At 38.6% G+C, this 21,618-nt stretch overlaps 1 protein-coding gene across 4 annotated transcripts in view; it reads left to right on the forward strand.

The window, feature by feature from the left end:
- cadm1a (cell adhesion molecule 1a) overlaps window positions 1–21,618 on the forward strand; it is a 327,178-nt gene that overhangs the window by 289,380 nt on the left and 16,180 nt on the right. For 2 of the 4 annotated variants that reach the window (XM_065286942.1, XM_065286944.1), the window contains one exon: window positions 9,104–9,136. The exons of the other annotated variants lie outside the window; for them this stretch is intronic. In XM_065286942.1, coding sequence (XP_065143014.1) covers window positions 9,104–9,136 — 33 coding nt within the window. The remainder of the gene's footprint in view (window positions 1–9,103; window positions 9,137–21,618) is intronic. 4 annotated transcript variants of the gene reach the window in all.

Raw genomic sequence — 21,618 nt, forward strand, 5'->3', positions numbered from 1 at the left:
CTTCGTCTGATACAGTCTCAAACATAAGGTCTGTTTGCACACACACAGAGCTACTGAAGTGACCGCTCTGAGAACAGCCAATCAGAGCATAGCTCAACAATATCCATGACCCATGTAAATAAGCAGCAATGTAGGTATCAAAGAAAAATGTAATGTATTATATCAATGCATTCTTTGGCACCTTTAAAAAGTCCTGTATTTTCAGATGTAACAGAGATCAAGGCCACCGACCACATTAAAAATTTTGTCACATTGTAGTCGCTGCAATTTACTTCAGCATGTTTTGTGCCGGGTTCATTTAAACCCCTGCTTATTTTATAATTGAGTAAACTCTCATTGCAGGGCCAGCTCTGTTGCCGTACGATATGAATGCCCCTGCGATACTGACCACACCAAGCTCATTAGCTACTCTAATCCACTCTACTCACCCTAAAAAGCACACAAAAGCTAATACGGCCCCTGATGATGGAAAGCTAAATCAATGTTGCTGCTGGTTTCAATCTCTAAAAGAGACCCTGATGTAATTTGCTGCCTGTAATGATTGTGATATTGAAGCAACCGATTTAGATCGTTTCTCGCTCTGTTTTTCTCCTTCCTCAAGGCAATACTTTATATTACAGTGAAAACAGCTCAGATTGGTGGAGGCGCAGCGCTGTGTTTTGTTGTGTACTCAGGAAACAGGCTGCCAGCTACACGGGCAATCAAAATTTTGGACTGACTGGCGCAGATGATTTGAGCGAATCTAGAAATGGCTGAAAAATGAATTGCCCGTGATTAGGTGGCATGATTGTATTTAATGAAAGAACCGATGACGCATATTAATGAGACACGCCTTCTTTTTTCATTAAGAAGGTGAATGAATCTTGTTAACATTGCTCCCTGCTGCACACATTAAAACCCTCTAGAGGTCCAACTCGCAGTCTTTGCTTTGGATAAACGGCTCCGATAGGAAGAATATAATTCAATTCCGGTCATATTGCTTTGTTTGTATGAAATTACCGTAGCAAATCCGCACATTTTCCCCATCCAGGGCCACATAAACCAATAGCTGTGCTATATCAAGCACCTTTGTATTACTTTTCCCTTAAAGCGCATCCTATTATTCCCATGCATTTCACCTGAGCAGCCACATTGCCCCCTCCTCCTGTTGATTTCATTTATCCTTTGGGTGGATGTGTATAGTTTGGGAACACCACATGAATTTATCAGTCCACCGAGGTGGAGGCCACTTTGAAATTTAATACATTTTTGATAAACTGGCTATAAGAGAAATGGAATGGGCTATACTGCACTTTTAAAAAATCTATTAAAGCCCTAACGCAAGGCTAAAGTGCTCTACAGCTTCAGGAGGTGACATTTAGAGATGACTAAATTGCCATTTACACCGAAAAATAAATGGCTAAATGGAGGGGCCTTGCTTACCACGGTACGCAATGGGGACAGATGTCATTCATTTTTATTTGTATTGCATTTATTCTCCACTAAACACAGCTCAGAAATGGATGTTTATTGATATTTCTTAGAGCTTTTTTTACCCACAAAGCTTTTGCAAATTTGATCAAAGATGAGCTCTCTCTCTCTCTCTCTCTCTCTCTCTCTCTCTCTCTCTCTCTCTCTCTCTCTCTCTCTCTCCGACAACATGATTTGTCCTCAATCTCTCTTTCTTGTTTTTCATTTCTCGTCATTCCTTGCACACATTTGCTCAATCTTTTTTCTGTCTTTCTGTTTATTTATAAATCTAACTAAAGGAAGGTGTGAATGTAAGTGTTAATCTCTCACACATTATTATTTTTTCCAGACCAATGCTTACTTTGTGATCTAACAAAATACTTCTAAATTATTATCATTATTATTAATAATATTAACTTATTACTGCTCAATATGTGTAATTCTGAAGAGTAGTAAAGTAAAGTATTTTATATTATTAAATGCACAAAAATAGTTTCTCATTCTGCCTCCATTTACAGCTCTCTCTCTCTCTTCCTCACAGTCATTGAATTTCTTTTACAGTCTCTCTTTCCTTGTCTTTCTATTTGAGGTAAAGGGCAAGAACAGACCTATAACATCCGCAGTTTTAGATAAATGTGAAGAGCATTTGGTCACATTTTAGTGTTTGTGTTACAGTATTAAAAGTCATTTCTCACTACGAAAAAATGTAGTATTAATATAATAAAAATACACAAAAGTATGCCATTAAAGTATGTACTGTTTTTGTGCTTAAAGGGATAGTTCGGCCAAAAATGATAAACCCATGATTTACTCACCCCCAAGCTGTCCGAGTTGCAAATGTCCATCGTTTTTCAGACAAACACATTTTCGGATATTTTAGAAAATGTTTTAGATCTTTCAGTTCATTAAATGTGAAGTTACGGGGTCCATGACCTTCAAGTCCAAAAAAGTGCGTCCATCCTTCACAAATTATATCCAAACGGCTCCAGGATGATAAACAAAGGTCTTCTGAGGGTAATCCGCGCGGTGTTGTTGTAGAAATATCCATATTTAAAACTTTATTAACAAAAATAAATACCTTCCGGTAGCGCCGCCATCTTAGTCGCGTCACCATTCAGGATGAGAGCTTACGCAGCCTACAAAGGGTACTCTACTGCTGCTCTGTGCCCCTGCCCTCCGAATTTGTCATACGTCACTAAGAAAAGTGCGTACACTACGCTTATACTCTCTCCTGAATACAGAGGAGTCTAAGATGGCGGTGCTTCCGGAAGGTATTTATTTTAATAAAGTTTTAAATATGGATATTTCTACAACAACACCGCGCGGATTACCCTCAGAAGACCTTTGTTTATCATCCTGGAGCCGTTTGGATTTATTTTGTGAAGGATGGACGCACATTTTTTGTACTTGAAGGTCGTGGGCCCCGTAACTTCACTTTTAATAACTGAAAAATCTAAAACATTTTCTAAAATATCCGAAAATGTGTTTGTCTGAAAAACGATGGACATATGCAACTCGGACAGCTTGGGGGTGAGTAAATCATGGGTTTAATATCATTTTGGGCCGAACTATCCCTTTAAAGGGACATTCCACTCTTTTTGAAAATATGCTAATTTTCACGCCTCCCTAGAGTTAAACATTTGATTTTTACCGTTTTGTAATCCATTCAGTTGATCTCCGGGTTTGGCTGTAGCACTTTTAGCATAGCTTAGCACAATCCATTGAATCTGATTAAACCATTAGCATCACGTAAAAAATTTTTCCAAAGAGTTTTGATATTTTTCCTATTTAAAACTTGACCCTTCTGTATTTACATTGTGTACTAAGATCGATGGAAAATTAAAAGTTGTGATTTTCTAGGCAGATATGGCTAGGAACTATACTCTCATTCTGGCGTAATAATCAAGGAATGATTTGGCGTAACATAGGTGCAGCAGGCGCAATGATATTACGCAGCACCCGAAAATAGTCCCCTTGGTAACTTTCAATAGCAGGGGACTACTTTGGGGAACTGCGTAATATTATTGCATTCACATTCATTCTAACTAATAATAAATTGCTATACTTTTTAAAATGGATAAGTATGCAATTTGGGTTTTAGAATGTGCAACAAAAATAGAAACTGGACATTGGTGCTGCAATATTGTACTACTGTAGTATTTCAATTTCAATAGACTAATTAGTGTCACATATCAGAACTATCTATTACTTAATTTTGTACTAATACCATTAACTATGTATGTTTAGTTAGAAATGCACTAGATTTGTAAGCAAATACATATACAGCTGCGTAAACCACACTCGCAACATGACCACTGTATTATAAAGTGCATCCGAGTCTTCCTGTTCACGCAAATAAAATTTTATAGATGTCACTGCAAAAACCACAGCTTAAAAAAATATCTCACACTGAGCCAATATTTCATTAATGACATGTTTTGCTCTGCTAATATAACGCTGGTGAATACGATTTTCTATGCCACTTTTTTGTAATTGATGAAAGACCATAAATGAAGTCGGCATCCAATTCATTGTAGCAAGTAACAAAAAAAAAAAAAAAAACAGAGGGAAAAGTGCTTTTGTCAGGGCTTAAATTGCATAAACACCATCTGGTAAACTGATTTTCGAATTGAACAAATGAATTGCCCAGCAAAGCACTTGCGTGTAAGATAGAAGTCCATTTCTCTGCCGTCTGATTCCTGCTGCAAAATACAACGCAGACAAAGAGAGATGGCTCGCTGGCAGAGAAAAGGCTAATTCACTAAAGGTCAATTGCATTACCACAGGGAAAACAACGACTGCAGTGCTTTGATACACAACCCAAGCAGACCGTCCCCTAGAATTTATTGCACTTAGCATCATGCACACACTGAAATGATCCCGATACATCTTTTTTATGTAAAGGTATATTGTTATGGGACCTGTGATTACATTCTGTGATGATTAATTCGAATATGAATATGCAGCCAGCCAAGCTTGAACAAACAAAGGCATATAAATACATACGTATTAAAAATATAAGCGTAATGCACCTGTCTCAGACAAGCTGTCGGTCAATCACGTATTCAAACAGATGTGTAATATACTATAACCAGAACACAGTGAATTTATTTCCATTGGGTTAAATAGGATATAAATGTGATACAATGTAAGCTCACAGACCTTTTATTGTGCTGACAAAGCAAGAGAGGATGCAGGTGTAAGTAAACAAAATAGATATTTTGTTTATTGTAACATAAATAACTCACCTACTGTCTGATACTGTATAGAGATAAATTATGTAATATATTAAGCTGCATTTAAATTGCATGGCTTAATGCATCAGATTTTGTATATTCATCTGTGAACATTTCGACCGAGAAGTGCATTAGGGTCATTCAGTGCTGTCGTTGGTTTTTGTAAATTAGACTCGGTACTTAAATGTTTGTATATTACGTACTTGGCATAGCCACAGTATGTTGGCTGTATTAGTTTAATTGCTGACTACTTTCAGGAAAATACTTCAAGACTTTTCTGTGCCCTGAAAGGCTGTTTTGGCAGTTACATAAACAGCTTTAATTATGCTTTCACTCCATGATAAATTTATCACAACGCTACGCTCCAGTATATTTTTCTCACATTTCCAATGAAGAGCCGCCGCGTGCTGCTGAGATTCAGCAGTTGTGCCCTTCCCCTGGGCACTGGACGCATGTTTCGCTGTCATCTCCTGTGCCATACAAAGCTGTCGCAATTAGCCACGAAGCTGTGTGCCCATTGTCATCTCTGCTGACATCAGCTGCTGATGTAAGCAAGGACAGAGCCTCAGGTGACCCGGGCTGAGACAAAAAGTCGGGGCACATGGGGGAAAGGTTATTGCTCATCAGCAGACTTATTGACGGGGTGGGTAATGGGCTTACCGGGCTTCTTGGAGGCCCTCTGATGATTGAGAATTCAGTCATAGTCATTTTGGACCATATTTTTCTGTCTTTGGATGGCAGTAAATAATCAGGACTCTCTGCTTCTCCGCAAGAACATGCTCAAAACCATCTGCCTGATGGGATTCGCAGCATGCGGAAAGTGATGGAAACCCTCCACTTCCCTCTTAATGTCAAATAATAACCTGCAGATATTATTGCTCATTTCGACTGTGTTTTATTCGTAGGCACATGCATCATCAGGACTCGGTCCTTGAAGTGCTCGCCTCCAGTATTTGTGCCCACATTCATAGTGGCTGACAGTTCATGTTTGATAACCGTGCATCCACCCGACGGCACAGCAGATCAAGACGTATACATTGACTTGCTGTGCAACAGTACTGTAAGTGCGGTGTAATTCATGCTTTTTTTATTACTCAGACCCATTTGATGGACCTGACGTCTCTTCAATGATTATGTTAAATGGCTTGCTGTGCTTTTGTGCACAATGGACGGCTTTGAGGATGGAGAAAGCTTTTTATTTTAAGACATAAAGAATGGTCTAACACTACAGAATATAATGATATGGGTCTTTTGACCACCTAATGGTTCCTTACCTTAAGGCCTAATAGCAGGGGTCTAACGTTCTAGGTAATATCGAATGGCTGAGAACCCCATGCATAAATCTCTTCATATACAGCGGGGGTGCAGAATTCAAAATTTGAGATTTGTCTCACTTCCAGTATTGAAATTGAATTGGCCACTGCACAAAAGTGTTTTGGCAAAACTATAAATAATATATCATTCATTTGCACTAATTACACCTCACAGTGCTAGGTTTACTGCATGCAACAGCAGCCTCTGCATCAAAAAGCAAACAGTTTTCTGCCCAGCGTTCATCTCCACATCTAACCAGCACTTTTTTACCTACAGTATCTACTTTTGTGTGCGCTTGGTATTCTCCGCACCATCCGCAGCGCTCCTTTCATCAATCTCTGATAAATATGGAGGAATACTCAAGTGAACCTGAATCATCAAAGCCAACAACTAGATTAGGACTAGATCCTATCTAATCGGGCCAAGTTATGCTTTAAGAGCAGAGTTTGCAGTGATTGACATCTCTAATGTTTCTTTCCTTAATGAGAGCTTCGGTATCAGGTTCTCCCAGTGTGTTTGAAGTGCTCTCTGCCCTACAGTAATGCACCGGGATAAGGGCACACATTCCTTATGTTACGTCTTTGCTTCCATATTTGAGGCAGGGTATTTCATCATCTCAAAGCCGAAAGACTCTACTGCTCTGTTATATCAGAAGAATTACCTTTAGCAGTAATACAGCTTTATGCTTTGCTATCAACATTTCAAAAAGCCTGTGGCCTTCCAGTACAGTTTAATGACTAATAACTTAATTGCTATTTATGTACTCTTCTGTGCCTTATTGTATTGTATGTCTTACAGTATATAATGCTGATTGGGGCTTAAAGAGCAGTTTGTGTGATTTGAATGCACCACACACTATATTTTTTACTCACATTGGGTTCTGTGCGAAAGGCAGTCGGTTTTAAAAAGGTCATTTCATATTGTTATTATTTTTTGAGAGTCCTGTGGTTCTGCTTTATTGATTTGGGGTACAGCAGTGATTGTCTTCACCTTTTGAAAATCACATTTTGAACCTTTTGAAAATCTTTGTTTTTAAAGCGGCACACACCACATAAATCAGGTTTATTGTTCACCCACAGATGAACATTTGGCAATACAATAACTTTATATATATATTTAAATTTCAGATATTTTCTATACAAAGTGAAAATGACTACTTAAACAAAGCAAACACTTAGTCAAATTAGCTTTCTAAGTCATTTAAATTTTTTTATGTATATATTTTTTACATTACTTCAAATTTTAAAATGAACTCATTTTATCAATTACAGCAACTCACCACTGGTCAAAATTCTAAATAGTATATTCAGATAAGAGGTCTTCACTGGTCCACTTACATCCTAAAAACCCGAGGTCCGTTCCGAGCGGGTCCGGATCTAAAAGTTTCACATGTGCCTAGGACACGGGTCGGGTATAATATTAGCGACATCAGGTAATTTAAAATGAACGTGTTTTTGCCAAATGGACCCGAGAGGACCCAAACTATCTTGCGTGTGTGCGTCAATGCCCTATTCAAAACTCTCCTCTGTTTGCCAAGAGCACTTGCAACATTGTGTTGCTGGCGGTATGTTAATTTTCATTGAGACACAAATGTCAGTCAATATTAAATGTACATTTTAGCGGTTACCTTGGTGTTGGGCCAAATTGGTTGCGAGACCATCAGGGTTTCTTTCTTTCTGACTGCTGCGTACAGGGATGCAGACTGCACACACGTTGGTGCTGTTTACATTTGGGTCCAGTTGGGTATAAGAAATTACCACTTGTTCGGTCGGACTCAGGTCTAATTTTCTCAGGTTTCTTTCGGGTCGGGTCTGTCGTTCTACTTAATTTCTCGTTATCTCGAGATAACAAAAGTTGTTTTCTCGCTATCCTGACATGATAATTCGAATGTCATAATGTCATTTCCTGTCCATAATATTTAGTGTATTTTAAAGTGGACTGCTTATGCATAGTTGGGGTCGCCGTTACCACATGCGTAGCTAATGTGTAGACTTAAATAAATGAATAAAGTTAGACGGTTCATGTTCGTGAATTTAGGGACCATCTCTAAAGTAATACCGTACACGTTTCTATCTTCAATAGTATTTAGTTTATTTCAATAAATATCAAAAATCAAAAAAGTGTGCATTATAGCTGACAACCACATAAACACGTTGGTTTTGTGACTGTTTGTTGACTTTAAGTCATTCCATTTAAATGCTGTTAAAAGTAGAAACGTGTATATTATTGAGTTTTAACTTAAAGACGGTCCCTAAATTCATCACTGTAAAGTTATATATTGACAGATCTATTTCAGCTTGAGCGAATCTCTGATCCAAGTAAAATCTCATTTGTTCATCCATGCTAATTTAGCAAAATATGCTTTTGCTTTTTAACAAAACAACACGTTCTATAGAGTACACGTAAGCTTTAATCACATCTCAAGAATACAACATTTATTATGTCGAGATCACAAAAAACAACTTTTGTTATCTCGAGATAATGAGAAATTAAGTCGTGATCACGAGAAAACAAGTAAGCAAAAATAATAATAGTGCATGTCCTCTCTCGACTTCCGTAGGTTCGGGTAAAAAGTGATTTGGGTCATTTCGGGTACATTTCTTAGGACCCGAGAAGACCACTATAGTTAATATGTCTTGTAAAGCTTTACTTACTGTACAGTATGTACAAAAAATTAAGCAGCAAAATATTTTTACAATGTGTCATGTGTATAAATTTTACATTGATACAAAACAAAAACAGGCGAAAAATTCAAAGTTAAGCAAACCATGCATCCACACTTATAAGTTCCAGTTTAAAGTCCAAAACCAGTGGGACGAACAAGAGTCAGCAAAACGTGCTGACCGCACCTCCACATGGGAATACTGAAAAGTCACTGTGTTTGTCGTTTGCTGTGACGTGCAATATGTTTGATTTTGTCCACTTATGTGCCCTTGTCGCTTGTTGCAAAGTGTTGCTCATATTTGTTGTAATTGTCTGTAAATGCTTGCTTATCAGTTCCATTTGTGTTTTTTCCCCCATTTCTCCTCTTTATGCATGCTGTTTCTCCTGTTCCCCTCCTCCTCCCTCGTCCTCCGTCGCACCTCCTCTCCTCGTGCGCTCAGACACTGCGGCCAGCACCGAAGCAGCATCTCACGGTTGGTACCTCTCCCTCCTTCTTCTGCCAGCACAGCATGCTATTTTTTGCATGCCAGCTAAGTACAGTGCAGCACGTAATGCCGCAGACATGCACGGGAATGAAGCTAGTGGGGTTTTTTGTACCGTATCTGCCTGTCTGTTTTTCCGACCGCACATCACACACCCGTCAATCACCCGAAAAGACCACGCCTGTTTGCCAGAACACTCTGCTGGGCGTTTTAATCAAGAGTGTCCATCGTATAATTCAAAGCCACACATCAATCCATCAGTATGTGCATGAACCCCTTTCAGGTCCATTTTTGATTCTTTCACCCCTTTAGTCCTCACGTAGCTCCCAACAGACACTCGTAAGCCGCCCGCAATCATTTTTCATGAATTTAAATGACGTCCAAATGGCTGTTTTGATTTCTGAAAAATTGAGACCTTTTTCTCTGCGTGACGCATATGGCATCGTACCCAACCTTGGTATGCCAGCTCTCCACACAAATCACAGGACGGGTACCATTTGCATAGCTCACGGGCTTTGTGTTTTGTAATATACTACTACAAAAACGCTTTTACATGTCATTAAGCCTTTTATCTTTACTCTCACTCTGCACTGGCAGATGTTTCTGTACTGGCTTTCATGGTACTGTGTAATTATGTCATCTTTTGCCTGTTGAAACCGTTTTTAATAATTTGATTTGCAGTCGGGCTGTATGTTGCACCAAATCTTTTGCATCGGTTCTTGTGACCTTACGCTTGGATCAGTTCGGCTAACAGCATTTGTTTACTCGTACGCGCAACTTTACATCGAAAAAGGTTAACGCAAATACGAGTTGTAGAACATCTAAAGGTTAGAGCGATTCTTTTCCATGTGCATAATTTGAACGTGCCTTCTTTGACTATACGCCGTGGTCAGGCTTGACTGTGTAGCAGAGCTATAATTGAGCTTTTGTATAGTTCACTGCATTTCTAAATACCATGTCACACGGCCAGTGTTAACCTTGTACGGTTATATCAGCCTGGCAGTAATGTATAACAGAGAATCAGAGTAAGCCAAAGCAATTTTTGGTCCTACGAAAGGTTTTTGGTCATGCTGAATAAAACGAGGTGAAGGTGAGGCCAGGGTTTGTTATCTTGGGAAACAAATTGTTATTTAAGGTAGTGCTTATCTTTATGTTGTCTAGATATGACATGGAGATTTTTTTTGCTTGCTCGCTATATTCTTTCAGTATTATGAAACGGATTGAAATATTTTCGGTACTCATTATCAGGATGGACACGAATTGGCCTTGTCGATAAAATGTCAAGCATTCTTCTTTAATCCGACTGTGAAATTGATGTCCTGACCTGTTGCAGATATGTGTTTGTGGTAATGTTAAGATGCCTGTTTGTGTTAAAAAGAGCTTTTCACACCCCTGTTTTCCAAAGGAAACATCAAGCTCATCGCACCATGAAACATTCAGTGAGTTCTCCAAATGCAGCAATAAGGAATTAAGTCACATTGTTTGGTTTCTGATGGCAGTGAAAAGCATGTGTTACTCTTTAAAACAATCGCCAATTTGCATCTTGTCACAGCTTGTGTGTTTTATGCGCTTCACTTTTGTAGCTGATGCACTCTGTTTACCATCTTATTTTCTTGGGTGTGCTGCTCTCACTGTTCAGAAGATTTCTCTGCTCTCTGATAACAGTTTTCTACCCTCTCTGGTGTATCCTAGCAACAAGCTGTTCAAGCAGTAAGTGGGGTTTTTCAGCAAAGGTTGAGGTAGGAGGCTCACATAGTGGGCAAGATTTTTCGCCAGAACAGAGAGCTACGGCATCAGCACACAACACATTTGTCTCATTTGTGTATCTTTGATGCATTCCTTTCCTCCTCTCAACGTTTGCTTTCTTGTTATCTTTTTCTATTTGAAAATACTAATGATACTGTTGAGATCTGTGGTATAGGAGTTGACCTTGTTGTCTCTTTGTGAAATGATGTGTGTTTACTGTATGTGAATGTATATGTGAAGAGTTCAGATGCAAAAGCTGCTAAATGTCACCTCCGTCAAAAATGAGATAATGATTGTAACAGAATGGACAAATACTATAGGTTGATCAAATACTTTCACAGAAAATCTGATTAATCCCGCCCTCAGGCCATTCAGAAATCCCGGTTTGTTGGCAGAACCCATTAAGAGTCTGATAAAAAATTCTAATTAACAAAAAGTCAAGCGGCGCACTTAGCAGGTTTTGGCTCTAAGCTCTGATATATGAAGCTGGGCTCGGAGGCAAAACACATTAAGTGCATATATGTAGATATAGACTTAGTCGGTTTTATCGGACGCACGTGCGGTGACATGAGATAAATGTCAGTGTTAATACTCTGTCAAAAAGTTTTATAACAGCATTATGAATATTTTTCTTGACCTCAACTTAGTGGTACAATTATAATTTGTCATTAAAATGTCATTAAGTGTTAATACTATGCCAAATAGTTTTATAACAACATCATGAATATTCTTCAAATCATAATGTTTTTTTAAGTTTCTCCATGTGTTTAACAAATAAAATCAACCATTCAATAATAATAATAATAATAATAATAATTAAAATTGATAAAGTTATATTTTATTGCATTTGGAGACCAAGTCACCTAAAATTAAATGAAAACAGTACAATAATGGTTTAAGCCATGCAGCGGTGGGTCCATATCGCTGGAAAACAGTTAATTACATTAAATTTATTTAAAATGTTTTATACATTTTTTCTTTTATGTCAGAAAATGTCAGAACCCTCTGTGTGAGGAAGAATAAGTTCTGTTAGTTGTCATTTTTTTATGTATTGTGCATAAAAAAGTATACTCTTTTATTATTATATTGGTGTACTCTTTTGATGTGTCTGTTGCATTTTGTTAAGGTATTTAAAATTATTTGCTACTGTATATATAGATATAGTCAGTTTTATCGGACACACGTGCAGTGACACGCGATAAGCGTCTGGTTTGAACTTTATTTATAATTATCAGTGCACATTATTGTAAAAAAATAATAATCTTTAATCCTAATAACTTTGCCACCTTTGATCCCCGGAGAGAGCAAACAGTTAGCATAATTTGTTTCAATGGTAGTTGTTCAACTAGCCGTGAAATATGAGACCTACATGTTGCCATCTTTCCTCATAGTCCAATGAATACAGACTGAGACAATAGACTCATTAGTGTACAACGTCCTAATAGACACACATACATTTAGAAAACTTTTGGGTAAAGTTAACCAGTCATTCAGTGGTTGTGGGGAGGGCTTTGTTTTGTGACATCACATTAACAAGTGAATTAAAATACCATGTCTTATGAGACTGCTCTGGTTTAATAAGGATTTAAAGATTTTAAGTGGAGTGGGTGTGTTTTTTATTCCAGGGTTGTTGTTCACACCCTGCCAACACACATTTATGTCCAAACCATGTAAAAGTGGATTTTGCATAATATTATATAAAATATTCCTGCTGCAACAGAATGCCTGGCTACCATCAGTAAAGAAAGATGGCTTTGTCAAAAAAGCGGAAAAATTATACGTTAATAGCTGTACTGTAGATTACTCGCCAGATGACGTCTTTTGCGTCAGTCAAGCAAATAAAAACAATGCTTTCCTCCATTTTCCAATACAACCAGACATGAACGTCTCATGTGAACTTTGCACTTGAGTTAAACATTTTCAACTTGCCAAAAGATGCGATTGAGGCAAGTATCACACAATCTTGTTGGCCAATTCGCAACATTTGCGTAGCCCTGTGCAAATTTGCGTCTATTCAAATTTTTGCATTGCCTTTGTATGTAATCTACTCATGCAAATAATAACATTCGCTTTTGGGGTGTACACCGCATAACTTGACTAAACTTCCAAAAAGCCAAAACAAAAAATATTGTCCAGAAAATGTGAGATACTTAAATAAGTTAATTCATCTAAATTCTGTGTTGTCCTGAAGAAGACTTACTGTGTACTTTGGCAGAATATGAATTACTCTGCAGACTGAAAGAAAAAAAACATGCTTCACAGGGTCACATAGATCAAATCCTTATCAGTATGTCAGCAACCCTGTCAAACTCTTATTGTATCATCACAAATTGCCACCTTCCCCTATTTTTCATATTTTTCTTCACCTGACCCATTTCATGTCTACAGTCAAACTTTCTTCTGCTGATCTTTTCTGGAACTGATTTACTGTCGTCATGTCAATCTTTTCATAGCATCATATAAAGGTGTTGTTATTCCTCCCTCTACATAGTGAATTCTGATGGTGAGAAGCCATTTAGCAGCGCCTCCGTATCACTTCATCCAGGCGTACTCCTCATTTCTGTTCATTTCCAAGGAAGATGATTGAGCACACTCCACTTCTTTTTGTCATTTCATCATCCTTTGTTCAGTGTTGCGCCGCTCAACATGTTTAAGGCTGGGCTCGGTAAACATGATGGTGCCGTCTTTTGATGATGCGCTTTAGGTAACAATGCAGCAAAGAGCCGTAAGAAACCAGGTGTAAAATAACTCCTTTGTCTGCCACCGATTGCGACAAATGGAAAATCGCTCCACTTTGGCCAGCCGGTTTGGAAGACTGTTTGTTGGCAATTATAAAAGTGAAACTTTTCAAAAACTTTTCATTGCATGAGACATGTAATAATGGCTTTCATTTTTCCAATGCATTGGCCACATCTCCGTCACAATTTTCATAATAGGAACGAATGAATTATATCTACATTTTTGTCCTATAAATGTTAAAGCGAATGTCTTTTGTGAAACAAAGCGGCTAAAATAAATAGCAGGCTTTAGAAAAGAATGAATAAAAATCTGCTAGTGTCACACATGGTGCCAAAATTAAGCAACGGCTTATTTGAGCATATCTTCCTCCCCGCTCGCTCCCTCACCGGTAAATCTAAGCCCCTGTTTGACATGAACTTAGCCACCTCTGATGTGAAGCTGTTTTATATGCTGAAAGAGCCCATGTTAACTGCCTCTCCCTCATCCTCTCAATGCAGTCGCCATGACGATTCTCCTGCCCGTTGTGCCATAGTAAAGCCTGTGTTACTTAACATCTTGTTTTCAAACAGTCTGATCTAAATTCCCTTCATGCATAAGTAAAGACAGCACACAAAAAGCCGTTTGAATTTTAAAAGATGTACCAGTTTAATGAGAGTGTGTGTGCTCATGTATCTACTCATTTGTTTCGGCAAATGTTTCTCCTGAACTTATACGACAGTTAGTTTTGGTTTTGTAATTTGATTGGACAAGCAGCGATCCAAAAACCCTGAAAGGTTTTACTGTTTGTTTCACGCTGCATGTGTGTGTTCACAGCTTTTTGGTGTCACGTGATCCTGCATTGGCTTCTTTTCAACATGTTTTCTTTGGCAGAGCAAAAATAAACAGAATAGACATCTTGGAGCAGTTTTCCTGGACAGGGTTTAGGTTAATCCAGGACTAGGCCTTAGTAGAACATTTAGAATAAGTACTTTTTACAAATATACCTTATAAAAAAATTACATAAAAAATACTGGTGTGCATCTTGAGACGAAACAATGGCACTGATATATGTAAAGATATGCCAATGCAAGTTGTTTTTAAATTAAGGCAGCTAAAATATGCATTTTAGTCTGGGACTAGGATAAACCCCGTCCGTGCATCCGCTCTATTGTGTTTAAAAGATAAATTATCCAATATAAACCTCTTGCTTCTTGGTATATACAAGCAATATTATAATACATGCAGTCTTATAACTACATCCGAATCCTAGCTGTGCTTATATTCAGTACATTTACATTAAATTTATGCATTTTGCAGATCCAAGTGACATGCAGTGCATTTACAATGCAAAAAATGATTTCCAAAAAAAAAATCCTTAGTATTTTTTCTTGTTTTCAGTAAAAATATAAAAAAATCTCAAATTTAGATTATTTTTCTTGATGAGCAAAACGACCCAAGAAAATACGTCTAGTGTTTAGACCAAAAATATCAAATTTAAGTGATTTTGTGCATAAAACAAGCAAAACATCTGCCAATTGGGTAAGCTAATTTTTCTTGAATTTATTGTTTAAGAAAAATGTTCAAGATTTTTTAGCTTACCCCATTTGGCAGATTTTTTTTGCTTGTTTTATGCACAAAATCACTTAAATTTTTTATTTTTGGTGTAAAAACTAGACTTATTTTCTTGGGTCGTTTTGCTCATAAAGAAAAAGCATCTTAAAGGATTAGTCAATTTTCTTAAAAAAAAATCTAGATAAATTACTCACCACCATGTCATCCAAAATATTGATGTCTTTCTTTGTTCAGTCAAGAAGAAATTATGTTTTTTGAGGAAAACATTGCAGATTTTTTCTTATTTTAATGGACTTAATAGAGCCCAACACTTAATACTTAACTCAACACTTAACAGTTTTTTTCAACGGAGTTTCAAAGGACTATAAACGATCCCAAACGAGGCATAAGGGTCTTATCTAGCGAAACGATTGTCATTTTTGAAAAAAAAAAATATATGCACTTTTAAACCACAACTTTTCGTCTAGGTCCGGTCCAGCGCGACCTCACGTAAATTCGTAGTGACAAAGGGAGGTCATGTGTTACATATATAAAACGCACATTTGCGGACCATTTTAAACAATAAACTGACACAAAGACAGTAATTAGTATAATTTCACAACAACATCCGAACGGTTTTCTTTCTCCACACATGTAAACACTGGGGCGGAGTTTCGCGTTTGTCCTCTGTGACCTCTTGGCGTCATGACGTATTGCGTGAGGTCGCGCTGGCGCTTTCAGGACCGGACCTAGACGAAAGGTTGTGGTTTAAAAGTGCATCTTTTTTATTTTTCTTGTCAAAAATGACAATCGTTTCGAGGGTAAGACCCTTATGCCTCGTTTGGGATCGTTTATAGTCCTTTGAAACTCCGTTGAAAAAAACTGTTAAGTGTTGAGTTAAGTATTAAGTGTTGGGCTCTATTAAAGTCCATTAAAATGAGAAAAATCCTGCAATGTTTTCCTCAAAAAACATAATTTCTTCTCGACTAAACAAAGAAAGACATCAACATTTTGGATGACGTGGTGGTGAGTAAATTATCTGGATTTTTTTTTAAGAAAATGGACTAATCCTTTAATTAAATAAGTTTTTTAGATATTGTTACTGTAAACAGGGCAAAAATACTAAGAATTTTTGCAGTGCAGGGTATACATTTTATCAAACCTAAGACCTTTTGTGTTAATGCAATGGCAAATGTACATTATCATTGTACACATATAGTCTTGCGTTTTTGATAAAACAAATATGTAAGACTCTGAAACCTCATAGATGCCAGTTTCCATGATTATACTACAGCTTTTCTTTACAGTAACAGATGGTTACGTGCTATATGCTGTGGTCACCAGAGGCCCGTGCAATATGCTGTGGTCTCTCCTTGCTCCATCTCCAAAGACGAGCATTTGCTCTTTCATCGCTCATCTGTCCAGCGGGCAAGAAAGGGCAACTCTGAAGCTCTCCTGTTAGCCGATGCCCCCCTCGCTTGCTAATCCTCCAATAAAAGAGGTGAACGGGATGGAAAGGACACACCTGCCAACACGCCTGTCAGCCTCAGCCCTGGAGGAGAAGATAATTGAGCAGATTCTGAACCACAGGGAGCGCCATCGCAGAATACAGTGGGATAATGACCACTTTGTTCTCAGCTGGTCTGCAGCAGGTGAAGCAGAAGAGTTGGCGCTTTTAATGTCCCCGAATTGTCACATTTGGATGTCATCACGGCCAAGGCTTTCATCAATCAACGGGAACAAGTTCTTCTGCTGCTTCAAGGGTCTCCAAGTCTGCCTTTACTCTCTTTTTCCCTCATATCTTTACTCTCACTGCCACGTCTCCTCGATTCGAGGGAGTGATCTATGGCTGTCAGTAACTCTTTGTCGTGGTGTGTAGTGTTTCTGATGAGCAGGGTTTGGATCGGTGCTGGCGTGTGAATGGCTGAGGCAGGGCTAGGAGGCGCCTTCAGGACTGCCTGCGGGGGCTTTGCAGGTGACGCGCATATGCTGCAGTAATTAGTCTGAGAGTCGCGCAGCATTAACACTAGCAGAGAATTGCGATGACAAACACACGCTCTGCTTTCTCCTTCACTGACTGGTAAGTGGAATGTAGAGCGACAGATCGCAAGGTCTGGTCTGTACGTGAGGAGGGACATGAATCAGCTTCGGTACCCCAATAGATGTAGATGGTCCTAGTACTTCGGTCTGATTTGAAATGGGCACTTTCCTCTGAAAAACGCACTAGGAGATTGCCGACATCTCCATAATTTGGCCCTTTTGGACACTGTGTTCATGGGGATAAAGAGAGAAACAGGAACAGCAAGAGACTGGCTGAAAAATACATTTTGAACTATTAAATGGTCTTAGCTTGGACTAGATTTATGACAGTCATCTTAAGAAAAATAGCTCATAAGTACAATTCTTAAAAAATATATGTTCTCAATTAAAAAATAAAGTATACTTATATGTACTGAAAAAATATACAAAAAAATATCAGCAAGGAAACTAAAAGTTGTTAGCAACATGCTAAGGGCTAAACAAATTAAAGGCGGGGTGCATGATTTCTGAAAGCCAATGTTGACAATTGAAATCACCTAAATAATCACGTCCCTAACCCAATATAATCTGGACCTTCTTTTTGATAGACCCGCCCCATGTACGCAACCCAGGCAACGTTTTTGGTTAGTAGACATGCCCCTTACTGCTGGTTGGGTACAAGTGTGTTTTGGTAGTCGGCCCGACTCCCTTTTCCAAAGGGTTTTTCAAAAAATGTTAATTATAAATTGACTCATCCTACAATTTTTTTATTATTAAAGTTACTTATTATGTAAATTTGATTAACTCTTTCCCTGCCATTGACGAGATATCTTGTCAATTAAGATAAAATGCTTCCCTGCCAATGGCGAATTTTTACAGCAATCCATATTTTCGACATTATCCACTAGGTGGCGCTCTTACCCAACTTATTAACATTGAAGCATCCACAGATTCAAAAAACAGTAAAAACTTTGTTTTTCCTTGTCAATCTGATCCCTAACAAAAGTCATTTACAAAAATGCAATTATCTCACTATTTGCTTTAAAGAAATTTGATATTTTTGATGAAACCTACCCATATTTGATAAAAAAGAGACCAAATGAAGATAGGATTATTATTTTTTTGAAAGCACAGAGTCTGTTCTTTCATTTGATATATTCTATGTTTACATATTTAAAGAAGAACATTTTTGGAAGCCATTAAACATTTGTAAAAATCATGAAAAATGCTGGCACTGACTGACAACTTTAAAAAAAAATGTTGGCGGGGAAAGAGTTAAGTTTGATTTTTTGTTAAGGGAAGACAGCTTGGCCAGGCTAAAAAGCAGCAAAGGCTAGTTTAAACAAAGTGAGATTTTCAGCAGTGAGAACAGGATGAATGTACTGTAAGTAAGCCGGACACAAATTTGCATCACCCACAAGAGTGGCATTACACAACTTATATGTGTACCCCAGCATGTGTATTAACCGCTAGGCCACAGCTCTGACAGCTTTGCTTATTATTAGATGTCTATATCTCCCACATGCCTGTCCACAAGTGTACTGCAGGGAGGGTTTGCCCGATAGCTGCTTTAACACTGTTATTAAGTGAAACTTTGTGACCCACCCTGGCTCTTTGATCTAGCAATTAAGTATCCTTGAGCACCAATTAAGCCTCACATGAAATATTAGGCTACTGTTCATAGTAAAGCTGGCTAAGGAAAATAAATAAATGTTTGAACATCTATATCACCTCCCTGCTGTCTCCATAACTATTGCTGGCCAGAAAGCTCATGCTGAGAGCAGGAAAACTTTTCTCTCTTCACCCCATATACCAAAGCTAAGAGTAGACTTCCCTTTCATGTGAGAACTGTATTAGATGGAGACCTGTGCGGCTGAAGGTTTTCATTTACACCACCAGAAAGTGGCTTGCCTGCTGTGCTGGAGATACAGCATCATTCTTGGTAGTCCTTAAAGCAACAAAATGAGCTTCCAGGGAACTCTGCTAGATGTGACCATCTTATGACATTTTATTCATCTCCTTCCTCCTGTCGCAAGGCTCATTGTGGAATTCAAAGCAATTTACTGTGAGAAAGTGAAAGGCAGATCTCCGCTCCAAGGATGACCCCAGCATGTTAAGCGGTGCTCCGCCCAAACTGATCGGATGTTGTCTAGCTCCGTTGATTTCATGGCGGCCGAAGGGGAAGAATTAACACTGATCCCTAAACTCGAGGGAAATGAGGAAAGCAGCATCTTAGGAATACACACCCATCTCGCTTGTGGCTTTGTACTGTACGGTTCCCTGGAAGGGACATCTTATCCTGGATTAGCTCTGACAAACTTCACTTCCCCTGCTTCTCGCAGAATGGAACGACGCAGGTCCCTTGTGTCGAATGTGTTGTTTCCAGATTTGCATAATGCGGGATTGTTGTGAATGCGAGTTAGTCCACAAAAGCACCCGGAGCGGCCTGAGGATTTATTGATGTTTGAAGGGCAGACGAGGAGAAGCGGAGCCAAAAACACGGCCTGATTGTATGTTGGTTATATTAAAAGCATCACATGCTCGCAAATGATCAAACATATCTCAGCGGCGTGATTTTACTACCGGTGGTGCGTCATCTAAGCCTCAGGCGCACTTGTCAAACGTAAAATCCACGGAATCTAAGCAGCTTGTAAAGATCGCCCTTATTTTCTGTCCTGCCTCCAAACACTCCCCCTGGCCCAGTTCTGTCCGCCTCTGTGTACTGTAACTATAAATCCACATGTGTCAGCTGTGACTGAGCTCGAGGCAGGTACTGGTAGAGGAGTGGCCACGGTGAAGGGAATGAGAAACAGATAGCAGAATAAAGAAAGGGCAACCTGCTCGCCAACTTTCTCCTCCAATGTTGATCTATGGCAGTGTTTCCCAATCCTGGTCCTCAAGTACCCCTTTCCAGAAAGTTATAGATGTTTCCTTATCTAACACACCTGATTTTACTCAACAGCTTGTTAGGGAGACATGTTATCCATTCTGGAAGGAGACTGATTAGTTGAATCAGGTGTTTTAAATGAGGAGACATCTAAAACTTTCTGGGAGGGGGTACTCGAGGACCATGATTGGGAAACACTGATCTATGGGATCTAGAGCGTTACATTCATTCATTTAGCAGAAGCTTTTATTTACTTTAAAGTGACATTCTAGTTATACATTTGGTCAATTCTATGGGAATAAAACCTGTTAACTTGGCACCTTGGTTTTGCAAGTGCAGTGCTCTACCAGGAACAGTAAAGATGAGTGCAATAGTTTCCTAACTAAATGCTTTTGTTACACCGGTCCCACTTGCCAATCGGTTGTTGTCATTATGAACTTCGTTTTGAAATAATTAGATTTGTTAATATATTTAAGTGGAAACCTTTCAGAACGGCCCCGGAGATTTTAGCTGAGGAAATTGAGTGGAAATTGAATTGAATATAACCGGTGTTTGTCGTCTTCAATAGGCCACGCATGAGTGTAATCGCTAATCATAATAATTTGTCTGAGGGAACCCGAGACACCCTTTATCTCAAACTGCTCCATACAGACATTGCAGAAGGAAACAAAAAGGTTACCAGAGAGCGATTAAATCTTTCTGTTCCCGACTTTGACTTCGTTTTGTTTACGACAACATGATATCGCTCTGATTCTCACAGGATTTTTTCCTTTCAAATACTGCCGCAGTGACTCTGCTGGACTGCGACTTTGTCCTCTGTGCTGCCGTTGAGAGATTTATGCTTACCAAATAGATGTTTAATAGAAAACCTCTTCTTCTGTATGCCGATACCTGTTGCCCCTAAAGTACACAATTGCTCTCTATTTTCTGAAATATTCAAATACCTCTAGGTAAAATACATTTGAATCCAATTTTGTCGAGCAAAACGCTGCATACGTATTACCTCTTAAGTGGCTATAGAAAAATTGAACATTATACATTATACAGCCTCCAATCGGGGTGACGGATACACCAGGGGGTCAATGAGATTTTTAATTACATTTTCACTACAGCTCAGACTGCTGCTGGGCTGCGGGAACAGGTGAATATAGGCAAGGTTTGTAATAACACATCTGTGATCTATCCGGCCATAGGCCCAATAGCGGAGTCATTTCATTCCAATCTGCTTCACACTTTCACCATGGCAATCACTTTTGCTTAATTACAAGATTAGAGGATCTAATTAGAAGATCTGCTGTCTTTGAAATCAACACATCCTTTGAAATGAGACACTTTGGTTGCCCAGAGGGTAGACTTTACCTCCTTGTCAAATCGATTGTGCTTGAGTGAGTGCAATGGGTTCTGTTTGCCCATGGACACGGTGACCCTGCCTTTTATTTTTTTTTATGGAGATCTCATTGTCTCAAAAAGACAGAAGAGAAAACACATTAACACGAGCAGACTTTAGAAGTCAGTCAACAATCACCCTGCACGCCCCCGTTTCATTGTTGTG

Source organism: Paramisgurnus dabryanus, chromosome 18 (genome assembly GCF_030506205.2).
Source record: "Paramisgurnus dabryanus chromosome 18, PD_genome_1.1, whole genome shotgun sequence".
NCBI classification, from domain to species: domain Eukaryota; kingdom Metazoa; phylum Chordata; class Actinopteri; order Cypriniformes; family Cobitidae; genus Paramisgurnus; species Paramisgurnus dabryanus.